The 15,355-nt window shown below is 45.7% G+C and overlaps 1 protein-coding gene across 3 annotated transcripts; it reads right to left on the reverse strand.

The window, feature by feature from the left end:
* Positions 1–68: 68 nt before the first annotated feature.
* Positions 69–15,031, reverse strand: LOC124041545 (calcium-binding mitochondrial carrier protein Aralar1-like). 3 transcript variants are annotated; one of them, XM_046359258.1, is made up of 18 exons: positions 14,897–15,031; positions 13,949–14,002; positions 7,139–7,284; positions 5,885–6,000; positions 5,444–5,583; positions 4,964–5,110; positions 4,708–4,846; positions 4,301–4,394; positions 4,131–4,215; positions 3,970–4,054; positions 3,687–3,845; positions 3,298–3,350; positions 3,065–3,145; positions 2,771–2,911; positions 2,527–2,665; positions 2,269–2,427; positions 2,098–2,188; positions 69–2,006 (listed from the first exon to the last, which is right to left on the reverse strand). In XM_046359258.1, the coding sequence occupies exons 1-18, from the start codon at positions 14,906–14,908 to the stop codon at positions 1,772–1,774; spliced, it is 2,076 nt and encodes a 691-aa protein (XP_046215214.1). In that variant the 5' UTR covers positions 14,909–15,031; the 3' UTR covers positions 69–1,771. The 3 variants fall into 3 exon arrangements, with proteins under 3 accessions (XP_046215214.1, XP_046215215.1, XP_046215216.1); XM_046359259.1 differs by lacking the exon at positions 14,897–15,031 and adding an exon at positions 14,597–14,819; XM_046359260.1 differs by lacking the exons at positions 13,949–14,002; positions 14,897–15,031 and having other exon boundaries at positions 4,708–4,814; positions 7,139–7,165.
* Positions 15,032–15,355: the final 324 nt, after the last annotated feature.

Genomic DNA, 15,355 nt, shown 5'->3' on the forward strand with positions numbered 1-15,355 from the left:
TTCTTAAATGGATGTTTGGAACCACCAATACTCTTCCTATAGCTGGCCACCCAGCCAAACTGAGCAATTGGCAGGAGCAGATTCTCTGGTCTGATAAAACCAAGATTGAACTCTTTGGCCTGAATGCCAAGCACCATGTTTGGAGGAAACTTGGCAACATCCCTACCGTGAAGCATGGGGGTGGCAGCATTATGCGGTTGGGATGTTTCAGTGACAGGAAGATCAAGGGAAAGATGAACTGAGCGAAGTACAAAGAGATCCTTGACGAAAACCTGCTCCAGAGCACTCAGGGACCTCAGACAGGGGCGAATGTTCACCATCCAACAGCACAACAACCCTAAGCACACAGCCAAGACAACGCAGAAGTCCCCATCCAACCTGACAGAGCTTGAGAGGATCTGCAGATAAAAATGGAATAAACTCAGAATACAGATGTGCCAAACTTGTAGCGCGATACCCAAGAAGGCTGTAGTCGCTGCCAAAGGTGCTACTACAAAGTACTGAGTAAAGGGTCTGAATACTTGTGTAAATGTAACATTTCCATTAATAAATTATTAAAAAATGTCTACATATTAGTTTTTGCTTTGTCATGGAGGTAGTGTGTGTAGATTGAGAGAGAGAGGGGGGGGGGGGGGGACGACTATTTAACGATTTTAGAATAAGGCTATAACATAAGGGGTCTGAACACTTTGCCAAACTCCATGTACAGTGCCTTCTGAAACTATTCTCCACGTTTGGTACCGAATTCTAGTTAGTAATCCAACAAGACTTGTCACAACTTTGTCCATTATAATTCTTTGTTGGAGTTTACCAAACTCTGTATAGATATGTTGTGTATCTAATTACATTTTGTCTATAGTTTTCCACCAAAACTATTGGTTCGCTTTTGCTTGGCCATTTTTGCTGTTCATTCTCCTTGATATAAAATATTTTCAGGTGTGAAATTAAATAATTGTTTATTTCAATAAAATACACTGAATGAATTTAAGTTACCTAATCCTTTGCCGACAATTCTCCTCAAACAGTTTGAAAAGGTCTGTAGATCAGTAAGTGTTTCTCAAGAGACGAAGGCCCGACTTCAATCTAACGTAACTCCAACATGAGTCCCGTTGCTTTTTAACATTACCGCAACATTTCTGTAACCAAAACGTTGCACTCCCGAAACGTTGCACTAACATTACCATAACATTTGTTCTCCAATGTTACATTAATATCGCTCTAACATCAGTAATGTTCCTTTCCAGCTGTGTCACATCTCTGTACAGCAACCTCCTGTGCAAGGCCCACTCAGAGTAAAGCCTTCTCCATGCCGTCCAATCAAATATCTCCCACACACTGTCCAATCATAGTAGCACCCCAAAAAAATTAAATCAGTTATTCATGAGAAGAGAGGAGCCACCAGAGTGATGGAGAGGAATGGGAGCGAGAGAGCAAAGGAATAGAGAGAGAGAGAAGGCTCCTTTCAAACCACTGATTTCATATGAAAAGCAGAATGGAAAGAAAAGAAAGGAGAGCCACTGGAGATACAACAGTAGTGTTCAGGTTAATGCCTGCTTCAACAATGGACCTACAGTCATGTCTCCAGAACCAGGTTTAGAGCACTAGAGTAGACCCTGGGGTGTTGGTGTTTATAGCTGTGCACATGGCCGCTAGGACTGTACGTGTGTGCATATCGGTGTACATGGCCCCTCAAAATGTGTGTGTTGATCAGTATGCATGTCTGTCTAAGTGCATAGCCCTTAGTGGAGTGGTGGTGGCAGGCAGTTAGAGGCTAGTCTTTAGGGGGGGCGGCAGCCTCTTGAGGGAGGGCAGAAGAGGGGTCAACGGGGTCAGAGAGAATGGAGAGCACTCCAGAGGACTTGAACTTGGGCAGATGAAGGCCAAACTTGTTCTCCACGCCAGCGAAGGTGGCCGCGGCCAGACGGTAGCCTCCCACGTGGTCAGCACTGACCGGAGGAAGCTCAGAGACACGAGATTTAGGAGTGGGCCCAGACCCCGTCGGACGACTGGAGAAAGAGCGAGGGAAATGAGACATTGGAGCTTAACTAACAGTGGTATCTTGGGTTATAACAGTGGGGAGTGTGTGCGTGCACTCACTGTCCTCCGAAGTCCACATTTAACCACCTCTGTAGAAGCTCATAGGTCACCAGAGTTACTCCAAACTGAGGAGAGGATCGACACATACGAGCTGGGGGGGGGGAAGAACGAGACAGAAAGTGAATTCCCATTTGTGTAGTCACTTTGACAGACAAACACCACACCACATACCTCCAGCTCCCTTCCACAGTGCTCCGAATCCCTCCTCCTGCGTGATTTTCCTGAAACAGTCCATGACTCCAGTGTAGGTGGTATGTCCCGCCCTCGCTGCTACCTGCAGGCGTGTCTTGATGACATCAGCAGGTGTCACCAGAGAGGCAGCAGGGATGCCTGGGAAATAGAGTTAGAAAGGGTGTCACTTGAGGCCATGACTGTTTTTGACAATCAAGTAGAATAGAAAGTGTGAATAGGTCTGTGAAGCGTGTGTACCTCCGATGGCTCCAGAAGCTAGCAGCTGTAACGGGCCTAGTCTACCCTGCTCGTCGGCAAACTGAGCCTTGGTGTGGGCATACACCGGGAAGAAGATGGCTGAGAACGGGATGTCTCTCAGTAAACATGCTTTAGCACCCTACATACACAAGAAAATAAAAGACATTACTTTCAATCAAAAAGGGCTTTCGTTTACCAAAATACAAGAACAATGGCACCAGACGTAATGGCCACACACGCCTACCTTGTAGAGGCCGAACAAGCCAAGGTCTCGGATGACACTGAGGGCGCCAATTCTGGGTCCTGTCGTGATCTCTCCTGCCACCTGCAGTCTGATCTTGACAATCTCCAGCGGGTTCGTAAAGACCACTTGGGAACCCCCTGCCTGCAGAGAGAGAGAGACATAAAGTGAAATGAGTACGAAAGACATGAAGGGAGGGGAGGCTACCACAGCTTCCCATTCAGGTAGAACAGAATGGGATGCGTTTAGAGTTGGGAAGTTTGACAGGAACAGGTTTGGTCGTCGGGTCATACTCACACAGGCTCCGGCCAGCACCTCGGCAGCGAAGGGAATGGTGTCGTCTTTACCGGTGAACTTATCTCTCACAAAGTCATTCATCTACAGGGAGAACAGAGAGCGAGGAGATAAATTAGCAAATAAGTACTACAGAGAGAATAGTCAGGCATGTCTTCAACAAAATACGTGTTGCGTCATCTTAAGGTGCACGTCCATCGTGATTGGCTGAGTGGAGGGGGAGGAGTGAGACTCACCGTAAGTTTGATTGCCTTCTCTGGAGCCACGCCTATGAGCTGGGGAAGAAGACCTGCAGGGCAGCATGGGAGATTGAGTCCACATATGACATGAACCACGTCTCATGACGACAACAGTTTCTTAGGGGAGAAAGGGAGGAGAAAAAGAGAGTACGAGTAATGAAGGAAAAGGTGAGAATTAAAGAACAAAGGAAGAAGTGAATGGATGGAGGCCGGTTGAGTGATGCAGTGTGGGTGAGCCAACAATACATGGCAGTCTTGCAGTCCTTTTTCCATCAACAGAAGAGACAGCAGAAATGCAAGGGCAGTGTAGAAAGGTAAAATAGCAGGCAAAGAGGGGAGGAAAATGCGAGCAGGAGAGCAACCAAGAATGCAGTGTCCGTCCGTACCTCTGTAGAATCCAAAGAATCCTTCGTAGCGCAGCACCTTCTTGGCACAGTCAAAGCTGTTCTTGTACATCAGTTCTCCTACGAACGAGCCTGTACTCCTCTGGTTCTGCATCCTTGTCTTCACCAGGTCTATCGGATACACTGCCGTAGCTCCCATAGCTAGGAGACACACAAGTGTGCTATTGAAACTAGGCAAAACTTTATGTAATTTTTTATTTGGGGGGGGGGGGTGGATATATTCCATGAAAGTATTCCTTACATCACACCACCCCCAGTCCCTTACCTCCAGCAATGGAGCCCAAGCTGAACCGGTAGGCCGACTCTGCGGCCTGCATCAGTACGGACCTGGAACCATCACCCTGGCTCTGCTACACAGAGAGGAGAGTTTGACTCACATGCGCACTCACTCACACGCAGTCACACACACAAATGCATGTCTCTTACCCGTTTCTGGAACTCAGCCAGGTGATAGGGAAGCGCTCCCTCCTCCAGCGGGGCTATCCTCTCAATGTCAGCAAAGTTCAGGCGCCTGAGACAACACCGCGTCATTACCACAACACTCAGGTGAACAGGTGTGTATACAGTACAAGGCTTTTAGAGCAGTGCACGTTTACCCAGAGTGGGAGTGTAGGCCTGATAGCTGGTACAGGATGTCAATCTCCATGGGAGAGACCTGGCCAAACTTGTTCGCAGCATGGGAAAACTCCTCTAGAGAGAGATGGGTTAATAGTCTGCATTAACACACGCCGTGCATCCACACATACTGCAGAGAGATTGAGAGCTTGCCAATGACAGTTCCCCTGCTGACTGACGACTGAAAAAGTGGGATCACGCTACTACTCACACGTCTGGAGCACTTCTGACCAGTGTGGCGGTGTCAGTACAGTGTGTGTCTGTGTGTGTGTGTGTGTGTGGGGGGGTATACGATGGGAATATGTGTGTGTGTGGGGGGGGTATACGATGGGAATGTGTGTGTGGGTATACGCAAGGGCCTGTATAGGTTAAGGTGCACGCATGTTACCTTGAGTGACCTGTGTGTCCTTGCGGGTCCCGGCCAGCGTGCTATAGATCTTGCGGATCAGCTCCATGTTGTTGAGCAGAGCGTTGAAGGCGTTGAAGTAGGAGAAGCTGACCATGTGAGAGGTGCTGCCCCCCGCAGCCTGGGAGGACAATCGCACCGTGGAAGGCGTTAGAACAGGGACGCCCTCTCCATTACTCCCCCTGTTTGTTAACACGCGGACTCTTATAAACACACACAATCATACACTCGCTCTTACCGAAACCAGGTTTTCCTCCACAAACACTGTAAGCATGTGGTGTCGGATTGTGGCCATGATGTCACTGAAGTCCATGGCAGAGATGGTGCCGCTCTTGTTCTTGTCCTTCTGGGCAAAGGCCTGGCGCGCATGCTCCAACTGCAACTCCTGTAGGTAGAGATGAACGTGTGCAGTGCTTCCCCTAGGATATTTTTCAACAGTGGTGGCAAAGTTAACGTGGGCTGTGGTAGCGGGAGAGGCCACTGGCATAGTTTTAGATGCCCTCCTCTTGGCCCGGAGACAAAAACGGGGCCGTTTTATAAAGCTACATTTTCTACACATTTGCCACAGGGCGGAGAGAACACGGAGTTTTAAAGCAAACCTCTTGCAATTATACACGTTCCTGCCGTGTTGTTATGCTATTGGAATTTCACACACGCAATATGTCATCGCGTGAGCGCCATGGAGCGTGTGCATGCACGACTGAGTGTGTGAGTATACCTGTAGAAACTGGGTGAACTCGAGGTAGCCGAGGCATTTCTTGAGGTCGTGTCCAAAGTGCAGGCAGATGAACTCACAGTCCCAGTTAAAGGGGATGTGGTGGTGCACAGTGGTCTGGCTGAAGATGTCCCGCACATCCTCTGTTTGAGGAATGGACAGATCGAGAGAACATTAGAATTAGAATGAGCAGAATGGACATTCCCATTCAATGCAACGTTATGTGACGGGGAGGAACGGCGGCCATATTAGTTGTGCCATTTAAATAAATAAAAAAAGTCTTCACATCATCTCTCACTTTCTTTCTGTGCATCTGTGAACACCGGGAAAATAATCGGTTCTGCTCATTCTATGACAGACCAGCGTTAACATATGTGCATTCTTTTAGGGGCTGGAAACAGTTGAAAGCAGGTAACGCCACCACCCCAACAGTCACATACGTACCAAAGGAGATGTCTCCAGTGCCGGTCTTGTTAAACAACTGGAAGGCTACAATAAAGAGAGCGTCCGGAACACACAGCGCTGACTCAAATGCCAAGAACTCCTGGAATGAGATCAGCCTGTGTGTGTTTTTAAGAAAGAAAGAAAGAAAGAGAGAGAGAAGCAACATTGAAACAATATGCGCGATGCCATGAAGGACAACGCTTCAGATACAGATCCAATCAGAGGGAGAAAGGTTCCGTTTTGACTGAAACGTAATAAAACGTCAGCAGTGATGTAGGGAGAAATTAGGCCATGCACTATTTCTTCAAAATGACTCCATGCATTTCAAATAGTGTAAACCAATTGTAATGGATTTCAGGTCATTTCTCTAGAGACTTAAGTGAAAAGACTCGCTGCTTGGAGGTTGTCACTTTTAAACCTCGCTGAATGACAGACATGTGAATCATCCCCCTGCAACACACACACACACACACATTACAAGACTGACCTAGGTTACAAAACTTAGTATTTTTACTGTTTACGTTTTTATTTTTTTAACCTTCATTTAGCTAGGCAAGTCAGTTAAGAACAAATTCTTATTTACAATGTTGGCAGGTTATCACTGTTCCCCGGTAGGCCTTGTTCGGGGGCAGAACGACAGATTTTTACCTTGTCAGCTCGGGGATTCGATCCAGCAACCTTTTGGTTACTGGCCTAATGCTCTAACCACTAGGCTACCTGCCACTCAAAACATTAGTTCCCTGACCAGGAATCAAACCCGGGCCGCGGCGGTGAGAGCGCTGAATCCTAACCATTAAAAAAGGCACACCTGTTACTTTGAGACATTTGACCTTGAGGGAGTAAATGTTTTCAGAATCATTAACTATTTAAGCCTCTCATATAAGAGTGGATTAAGTGTATTGAAAGGGCTTGTGCAGTGTGTCTGTGTATAATCTAATCTATGAGCACCCATTAAGGCAGCTTCTGTTCTTAGACCAAATAACATCCTAATGAACTGATCTAAGCATCACCATTGTATATGTGTGGGTATGAAACCTCTATCATTCATTACTGCAGGAGCCTTCTGCACAATGAAAACAATCTCCCATGGTTGATGTGGAGAGGGAGCACGACAGGAGACAAATAGAATGAGGGAGACAGCAGTCTAAGCATAATCAACTGTTAACCATGTACTTGGTGGAGACAGGATAAGGGAGAGAGAAAGACAGCGAAAGAGACGGACGAGAGAGAGGGTTAACGTAGGCAGCTCTTCACCCGTCCTTGGTTGTGTCGGCTACACCGGCAATGAGCTGGACAGTTTTGGGGTTGTGGTGGATCTGTGTGTACAGGCCCAGGTACTTCTGCACAAAGTCCCCTGGGGTCATCAACTTCTCGCCATCTGCATCCACAACACTGGCATGCTGGGGGGGGGGGCAGAAATAGACAGTGTCACTTTGTGTTTCCTGCTAAGAACTGACATACTAAGGTGGACCTCACTGTAGAGGACCTCACTGTAGAGCCTAATGTACAATCTGCTGCCCCGCACTCATCTTGCAAGGTGAGACATACAGTTTGGACACACCTACCTCATTCCAGGGTTTAAAAAAAACATTAAAAAACACATATGGAATCATGTAGTAACCAAAATGAGGGTTAGAGTGAGTGTAGAGAGTATAGAGATATTGTTATCCACGTCGGCACCAACGATGTTAGGATGAAACAGTCAGAGATCACCAAGCGCAACATAGCTTCTGCGTGCATATCAGCTAGAAAGATGTGTCGGCATCGAGTAATTGTCTCTGGCCCCCTCCCAGTTAGGGGGAGTGATGAGCTCTACAGCAGAGTCTCACAACTCAATCGCTGGTTGAAAACTGTTTTCTGCCCATCCCAAAAGATAGAATTTGTAGATAATTGGCCCTCTTTCTGGGACTCACCCACAAACAGGACCAAGCCTGACCTGCTGAGGAGTGACGGACTCCATCCTAGCTGGAGGGGTGCTCTCATCTTATCTGCCAACATAGACAGGGCTCTAACTCCTCTAGCTCCACAATGAAATAGGGTGCAGGCCAGGCAGCAGGCTATTAGCCAGCCTGCCAGCATAGTGGAGTCTGCCACTAGCATAGTTAGTGTAGTCAGCTCAGCTATCACCATTGAGACCGTGTCTGTGCCTCGACCTAGGTTGGGCAAAACTAAACATGGCGGTGTTCGCCTTAGCAATCTCACTAGGATAATGACCACCTCCATTCCTGTCATTACTGAAAGAGATCATGATATCTCACATCTCAAAATAGGGCTACTTAATGTTAGATCCCTTACTTCAAAGGCAATTATAGTCAATGAACTAATCACTGATCATAATCTTGATGTGATTGGCCTGACTGAAACATGGCTTAAGCCTGATGAATTTACTGTGTTAAATGAGGCCTCACCTCCTGGCTACACTAGTGACCATATCCCCGTGCATCCCGCAAAGGCGGAGGTGTTGCTAACATTTACGATAGCAAATTTCAATTTACAAAAAAAAAAAAAAAAAAAAGACGTTTTTGTCTTTTGAGCTTCTAGTCATGAAATCTATGCAGCCTACTCAATCACTTTTTATAGCTACTGTTTACAGGCCTCCTGGGCCATATACAGCGTTTCTCACTGAGTTCCCTGAATTCCTATCAGACCTTGTAGTCATTGCAGATAATATTCTAATCTTTGGTGACTTTAATATTCACATGGAAAAGTCCACAGACCCACTCCAAAAGGCTTTTGGAGCCATCATCGACTCAGTGGGTTTTGTCCAACATGTCTCTGGACCCACTCACTCTCACAGTCATACGCTGGACCTAGTTTTGTCCCATGGAATAAATGTTGTGGATCTTAATGTTTTTCCTCATAATCCTGGACTATCGGACCACCATTTTATTACGTTTACAATTGCAACAAATAATCTGCTCAGACCCCAACCAAGGAACATCAAAAGTCGTGCTATAAATTCACAGACAACACAAAGATTCCTTGATGCCCTTCCAGACTCCCTCTGCCTACCCAAGGACGCCAGAGGACAAAAATCCGTTAACCACCTAACTGAGGATCTCAATTTAACCTTGCGCAATACCCTAGATGCAGTTGCACCCCTAAAAACTAAAAAAATGTCTCAAAAGAAACTAGCTCCCTGGTACAAAGAAAATACCCGAGCTCTGAAGCAAGCTTCCAGAAAATTGGAACGGAAATGGCGCCACACCAAACTGGAAGTCTTCCGACTAGCTTGGAAGGACGGTACCGTGCAGTACCGAAGAGCCCTTACTGCTGCTCGATCGTCCTATTTTTCTAACTTAATTGAGGAAAATAAGAACAATCCAAAATTCCTTTTTGATACTGTGGCAAAGCTAACTAAAAAGCAGCATTCCCCAAGAGAGGATGACTTGCACTTTAGCAGTGATAAATTCATGAACTTCTTTGAGGAAAAGATTATGATTATTAGAAAGCAAATTACGGACTCCTCTTTAAACCTGCGTATTCCTCCAAACCTCACTTGTCCTGAGTCTGCACAACTCTGCCAGGACCTAGGATCAAGAGAGACGCTCAAGTGTTTTAGTACTATATCTCTTGACACAATGATGAAAATAATCATGGCCTCTAAACCTTCAAGCTGTATACTGGACCCTATTCCAACTAAACTACTGAAAGAGCTGCTTCCTGTGCTTGGCCCTCCTATGTTGAACATAATAAACGGCTCTCTATCCACTGGATGTGTACCAAACTCACTAAAAGTGGCAGTAATAAAGCCTCTCTTGAAAAAGCCAAACCTTGACCCAGAAAATATAAAAAACTATCGGCCTATATCGAATCTTCCATTCCTCTCAAAGATTTTAGAGAAGGCTGTTGCGCAGCAACTCACTGCCTTCCTGAAGACAAACAATGTATACGAAATGCTTCAGTCTGGTTTTAGACCCCATCATAGCACTGAGACGGCACTTGTGAAGGTGGTAAATGACATTTTGATGGCATCGGACCGAGGCTCTGCATCTGTCCTCGTGCTCCTAGACCTTAGTGCTGCTTTTGATACCATCGATCACCACATTCTTTTGGAGAGATTGGAAACCCAAATTGGTCTACACGGACATGTTCTGGCCTGGTTTAGGTCTTATCTGTCGGAAAGATATCAGTTTGTCTCTGTGAATGGTTTGTCCTCTGACAAATCAACTGTACATTTCAGTGTTCCTCAAGGTTCTGTTTTAGGACCACTATTGTTTTCACTATATATTTTACCTCTTGGGGATGTTATTCGAAAACATAATGTAAACTTTCACTGCTATGCGGATGACACACAGCTGTACATTTCAATGAAACATGGTGAAGCCCCAAAATTGCCCTCGCTAGAAGCATGTGTTTCAGACATAAGGAAGTGGATGGCTGCAAACTTTCTACTATTAAACTCGGACAAAACAGAGATGCTTGTTCTAGGTCCCAAGAAACAAAGAGATCTTCTGTTGAATCTGACAATTAATCTTAATGGTTGTACAGTCGTCTCAAGTAAAACTGTGAAGGACCTCGGCGTTACTCTGGACCCTGATCTCTCTTTTGAAGAACATATCAAGACCATTTCGAGGACAGCTTTTTCCATCTACGTAACATTGCAAAAATCAGAAACTTTCTGTCCAAAAATGATGCAGAAAAATTAATCCATGCTTTTGTCACTTCTAGGTTAGACTACTGCAATGCTCTATTTTCCGGCTACCCGGATAAAGCACTAAATAAACTTCAGTTAGTGCTAAATACGGCTGCTAGAATCCTGACTAGAACCAAAAAATTTGATCATATTACTCCAGTGCTAGCCTCTCTACACTGGCTTCCTGTCAAAGCAAGGGCTGATTTCAAGGTTTTACTGCTAACTTACAAAGCATTACATGGGCTTGCTCCTACCTACCTCTCTGATTTGGTCCTGCCGTACATACCTACACGTACGCTACGGTCACAAGACGCAGGCCTCCTAATTGTCCCTAGAATTTCTAAGCAAACAGCTGGAGGCAGGGCTTTCTCCTATAGAGCTCCATTCTTATGGAACGGTCTGCCTACCCATGTCAGAGACGCAAACTCGGTCTCAACCTTTAAGTCTTTACTGAAGACTCATCTCTTCAGTGGGTCATATGATTGAGTGTAGTCTGGCCCAGGAGTGGGAAGGTGAACGGAAAGGCTCTGGAGCAACGAACCGCCCTTGCTGTCTCTGCCTGGCCGGTTCCCCTCTTTTCACTGGGATTCTTTGCCTCTAACCCTGTTACGGGGGCTGAGTCACTGGCTTGCTGGGGCTCTCTCGTGCCGTCCCTGGGGGTGCGTCACCTGGGTGGGTTGATTCACTGTTGTGGTCGGCCTGTCTGGGTCCCCCAGGGACGGCACGAGAGAGCCGTTGTACCGTGTCGGAGATCTTTGTGGGCTATACTCGGCCTTGTCTCAGGATGGTAAGTTGGTGGTTGAAGATTTCCCTCTAGTGGTGTGGGGGCTGTGCTTTGGCAAAGTGGGTGGGGTTATATCCTTCCTGTTTGGCCCTGTCCGGGGTGTCCTCGGATGGGGCCACAGTGTCTCCTGACCCCTCCTGTCTCAGCCTCCAGTATTTATGCTGCAGTAGTTTGTGTCGGGGGGCTAGGGTCAGTTTGTTTATCTGGAGTACTTCTCCTGTCCTATTCAGGTGTCCTGTGTGAATCTAAGTGTGCGTTCTCTAATTCTCTCCTTCTCTCTTTCTTTCTCTCTCTCGGAGGACCTGAGCCCTAGGACCATGCCCCAGGACAACCTGACATGATGACTCCTTGCTGTCCCCAGTCCACCTGGCCATGCTGCTGCTCCAGTTTCAACTGGCCTGGGCCCTAGGACCATGTCCCAGGACTACCTGACATGAGGACTCCTTGCTGTCCCCAGTCCACCTGGCCATGCTCCTGCTCCAGTTTCAACTGTTCTGCCTTACTATTATTCAACCATGCTGGTCATTTATGAACATTTGAACATCTTGGCCACGTTCTGTTATAATCTCCACCCGGCACAGCCAGAAGAGGACTGGCCACCCCACATATGCTCTCTCTAATTCTCTCTTTCTTTCTCTCTCTCGGAGGACCTGAGCCCTAGGACCGTGCCCCAGGACTACCTGACATGATGGCTCCTTGCTGTCCCCAGTCCACCTGACTGTGCTGCTGCTCCAGTTTCAACTGTTCTGCCTTATTGTTATTTGACCATGCTGGTCATTTATGAACATTTGAACATCTTGGTCATGTTCTGTTATAATCTCTACCCGGCACAGCCAGAAGAGGACTGGCCACCCCACATAGCCCGGTTCCTCTCTAGGTTTCTTCCTAGGTTTTGGCCTTTCTAGGGAGTTTTTCCTAGCCACCGTGCTTTTACACCTGCATTGTTTGCTGTTTGGGGTTTTAGGCTGGGTTTCTGTACAGCACTTTGAGATATCAGCTGATGTACGAAGGGCTATATAAATACATTTGATTTGATTTGATTTGATTTAGACAATTGAAAATTATATTTGAGATTCTTCAAAACAGCCACCGTGGCAGCTTTTGCACACGCTTGGCATTCTCAAGCCCGCTTCATGGAGGTAGTCACCTGGAACGCATTTCAATTAACAAGTGTGCCTTGTTAAAAGTGAATTTGTGGAATTAATGCATTTGAGCCAATCCGTTGTGTTGTGACAAGGTAGGGGTGGTATACAGAAGAACAGCTCAAATAAGCAAAGAGAAACGACAGTCCGTCATTACTTTAAGACATGAAGTCAGTCAGTAAATCCAGAAAAATGTCAAGAACTTAGAAAGGGTCTTCAAGTGTAGTCGCAAAAACCATCAAAAGCGCTTGGATGAAACTGGCTCTCATGAGGACCACCACTGGCAAGAAAGTTACCTCTGCTGCAGAGGATGTTCATTAGAGTCAACTGCACCTCAGATAGTAGCCCAACATAAAAGCTTCACAGAGTTCAAGTAACAGACAGCAACTGTTCAGAGGAGACTGCGTGAATCAGGCCTTCCATGATCAAATTGCTGCAAAGAAACCACTACTAAAGTACACCAATAAGAAGAGACTTGCTTGGGCCAGGAAACATGAACATCAGACCTGTGGAAATCTGTTCTTTGGTCTGAGGCGTCCAAATTTGAAATATTTGGTTACAACCAGTGTCTTTGTGAGACGCAGAGTAGGTGAACAGATCTCTGCATGTGTGGTTCCCACTGTGAAGCATGGAGGTGGTGACACGGTCTGATCTATTTAGAATTCAAGGCACACTTATTAACCAGAATGGCTACCACAGCATTATGCAGCGATTCGCCAGCCCATCTGGTTTGCGCTTAGTGGAACCATAATTTGTTTTTCAACAGGACATTGACCCAAAGCACACATCCAGGCTGTAAGGGCTATTTGACCAAGGAGAGTGATGGAGTGTTGCGTCAGATGACCTGGCTTCCACAAATCACCTGACCTCAACCCAATTTAGATGGTTTGGGATGAGTTGGACCGCAGAGTGAAGGGAAAGCAGCCAACAAGTGCTTAACATACGTGGTGAACTCCTTAAAGACAGTTGGAAAAGCATTCCTGATGATGCTAGTTGAGAGAATGCCAAGAATGTGCAAAGGGTGACTACTTTGACAAATCTAAAATATTTGGGGGTTACTACATGATTCCATGTGTCATTTCATAGATTATTCTACAATGTAGAAAATAGTAAAAATAAGTAACCATCGAAATAAGTGTCCAAACGTTTGACTAGCACTGTAGTGTGGTGTTCGACTTGGATTGAAATGGGTGTCAGTACTCATTGTGGGTTTATATTTAGGTGTAGGCGCTCCACAATACTTTTGAGCTAATAATTATGTAAGAAGATCAGGAGATCAAGTAGCAGAACATTGTGAGATTCCGGTATTCAACTCCAGCGAACTTCTGCCCAAATCAAGCACTGTGCGTGGTAGGGGATTCAGTCACACAGCTCCTCACAAGACACCCGCAAGCTACATGATGTCAGACCTCTAATTAGTTCACCCTAGCCCAAAATCTTTCCACACTGAAATGAACTCTACAGCAGGCGTAAAGGTGAAGGACAACCAGAGATGCTCTTACCTTCTGAAAAATAACCTTCAGCTCGTTCGGGTCCGCTCGTTTGGTGGATTGCACCTGCCAAGCAATACGAATAATAGTATAACGTTAAGGTAACGTTTCCCAAACTCGGTGCACGTTTTGGTTCTTGCCACACAGCTGATAGAAATAATCAACGAATCATCTAGCTTTGATAATTTGAATCAGCTGTGTAGTGTTAAGGAAATAAATAAAACATGCACCGAGTTTGGGAAACGCTGTATTATCGCATCATATGACGTTGTGCAGCGAAAACACAGTGAACGTATTTATATAGCTGAATGCAAACAGATCAGCAGTTTTGGTTGATGACAACTAACGTTATCAGTAATAAATATTATCTAGCTGGTGACAATTGGATAAAACTGGAATGCCTTGAGGTTGTGTCCTTGCAATTAGAAATAACAAATTAAAATATTTCAAAAGCAGGCAGAGGACTTGAAAGATTGAGATTATACGAGACCGATAATTACTTGTCAAAACGAATGCTAATGGGGAAAAAAACAATCACACAAGCTATTACTGTGTAGGCGAGTTGACCATGAAAAAGTGTTTCTAACTAACGAAAGTAGTTAACTGTTTCCAAGTTGTGTTGCTATTCTTATAGCCATCTACTCCGATGAAGACACAAACCATTCCAATGACTCGTAGGGTTTAAAACCGCAAAGAATAGATCAGACGAGTGGGGAGTTGAATGATGCGGTTGTCATTATTGCACAATATTGCCAGTTAGCTGTAGTATTGCAATGATAATCAAAAGATACAGCTGCTCGCCCTATCGCCAACTGGTTTGTGGCTGTTCATTCAAGGCCAGAGACCGGGCGTTAGCGCAGTCAAATGATCCCAGAAACTATGTACAACGAAACAGATAAAGCACGTAGACTGCATTAAAAACTATTTCTATAAACGTAAAGCAAGCAATGCCGAAGTCACCTCGAACGCCATACTGGTTTTGACGTCACGTATAGTCGCTGGCGCAAACGCTTTCACTGAAGAATTCCAAATAAATGAAATAAAAAAGCGAGCTCCGGTGCAATTTGAGACGATTGCAACAAACCCACTAGTCTAGTGCAGTGTGTCCCATCTGTCTTTTTTTTTGTAAAAAAAAAAACGAGGTGTGTTAGCTGTAGTAATCGTGTGCCAACATTCCACGGTTTGAGCATTCCGTAGATGTTGTAAGGATACGTCTTTTTGCACAGGTTTGAAATCGGAGCCTGAAAACAGACCAACTCACTGACCACAATCCAGATCATTTGACCAATTAACCTGGCCACACATCATTTTGAGTTTGGGAAAACGAATAATAAACCAGGTGTATTCTGCATGCATAGACCTATAGGTTACACATCAAGCAATTATTTAAAGACCTGTGGGCACTCTCTGAGACTGAAA

The sequence above is a fragment of the Oncorhynchus gorbuscha genome, linkage group LG08 (assembly GCF_021184085.1).
Source record: "Oncorhynchus gorbuscha isolate QuinsamMale2020 ecotype Even-year linkage group LG08, OgorEven_v1.0, whole genome shotgun sequence".
NCBI lineage: Eukaryota > Metazoa > Chordata > Actinopteri > Salmoniformes > Salmonidae > Oncorhynchus > Oncorhynchus gorbuscha.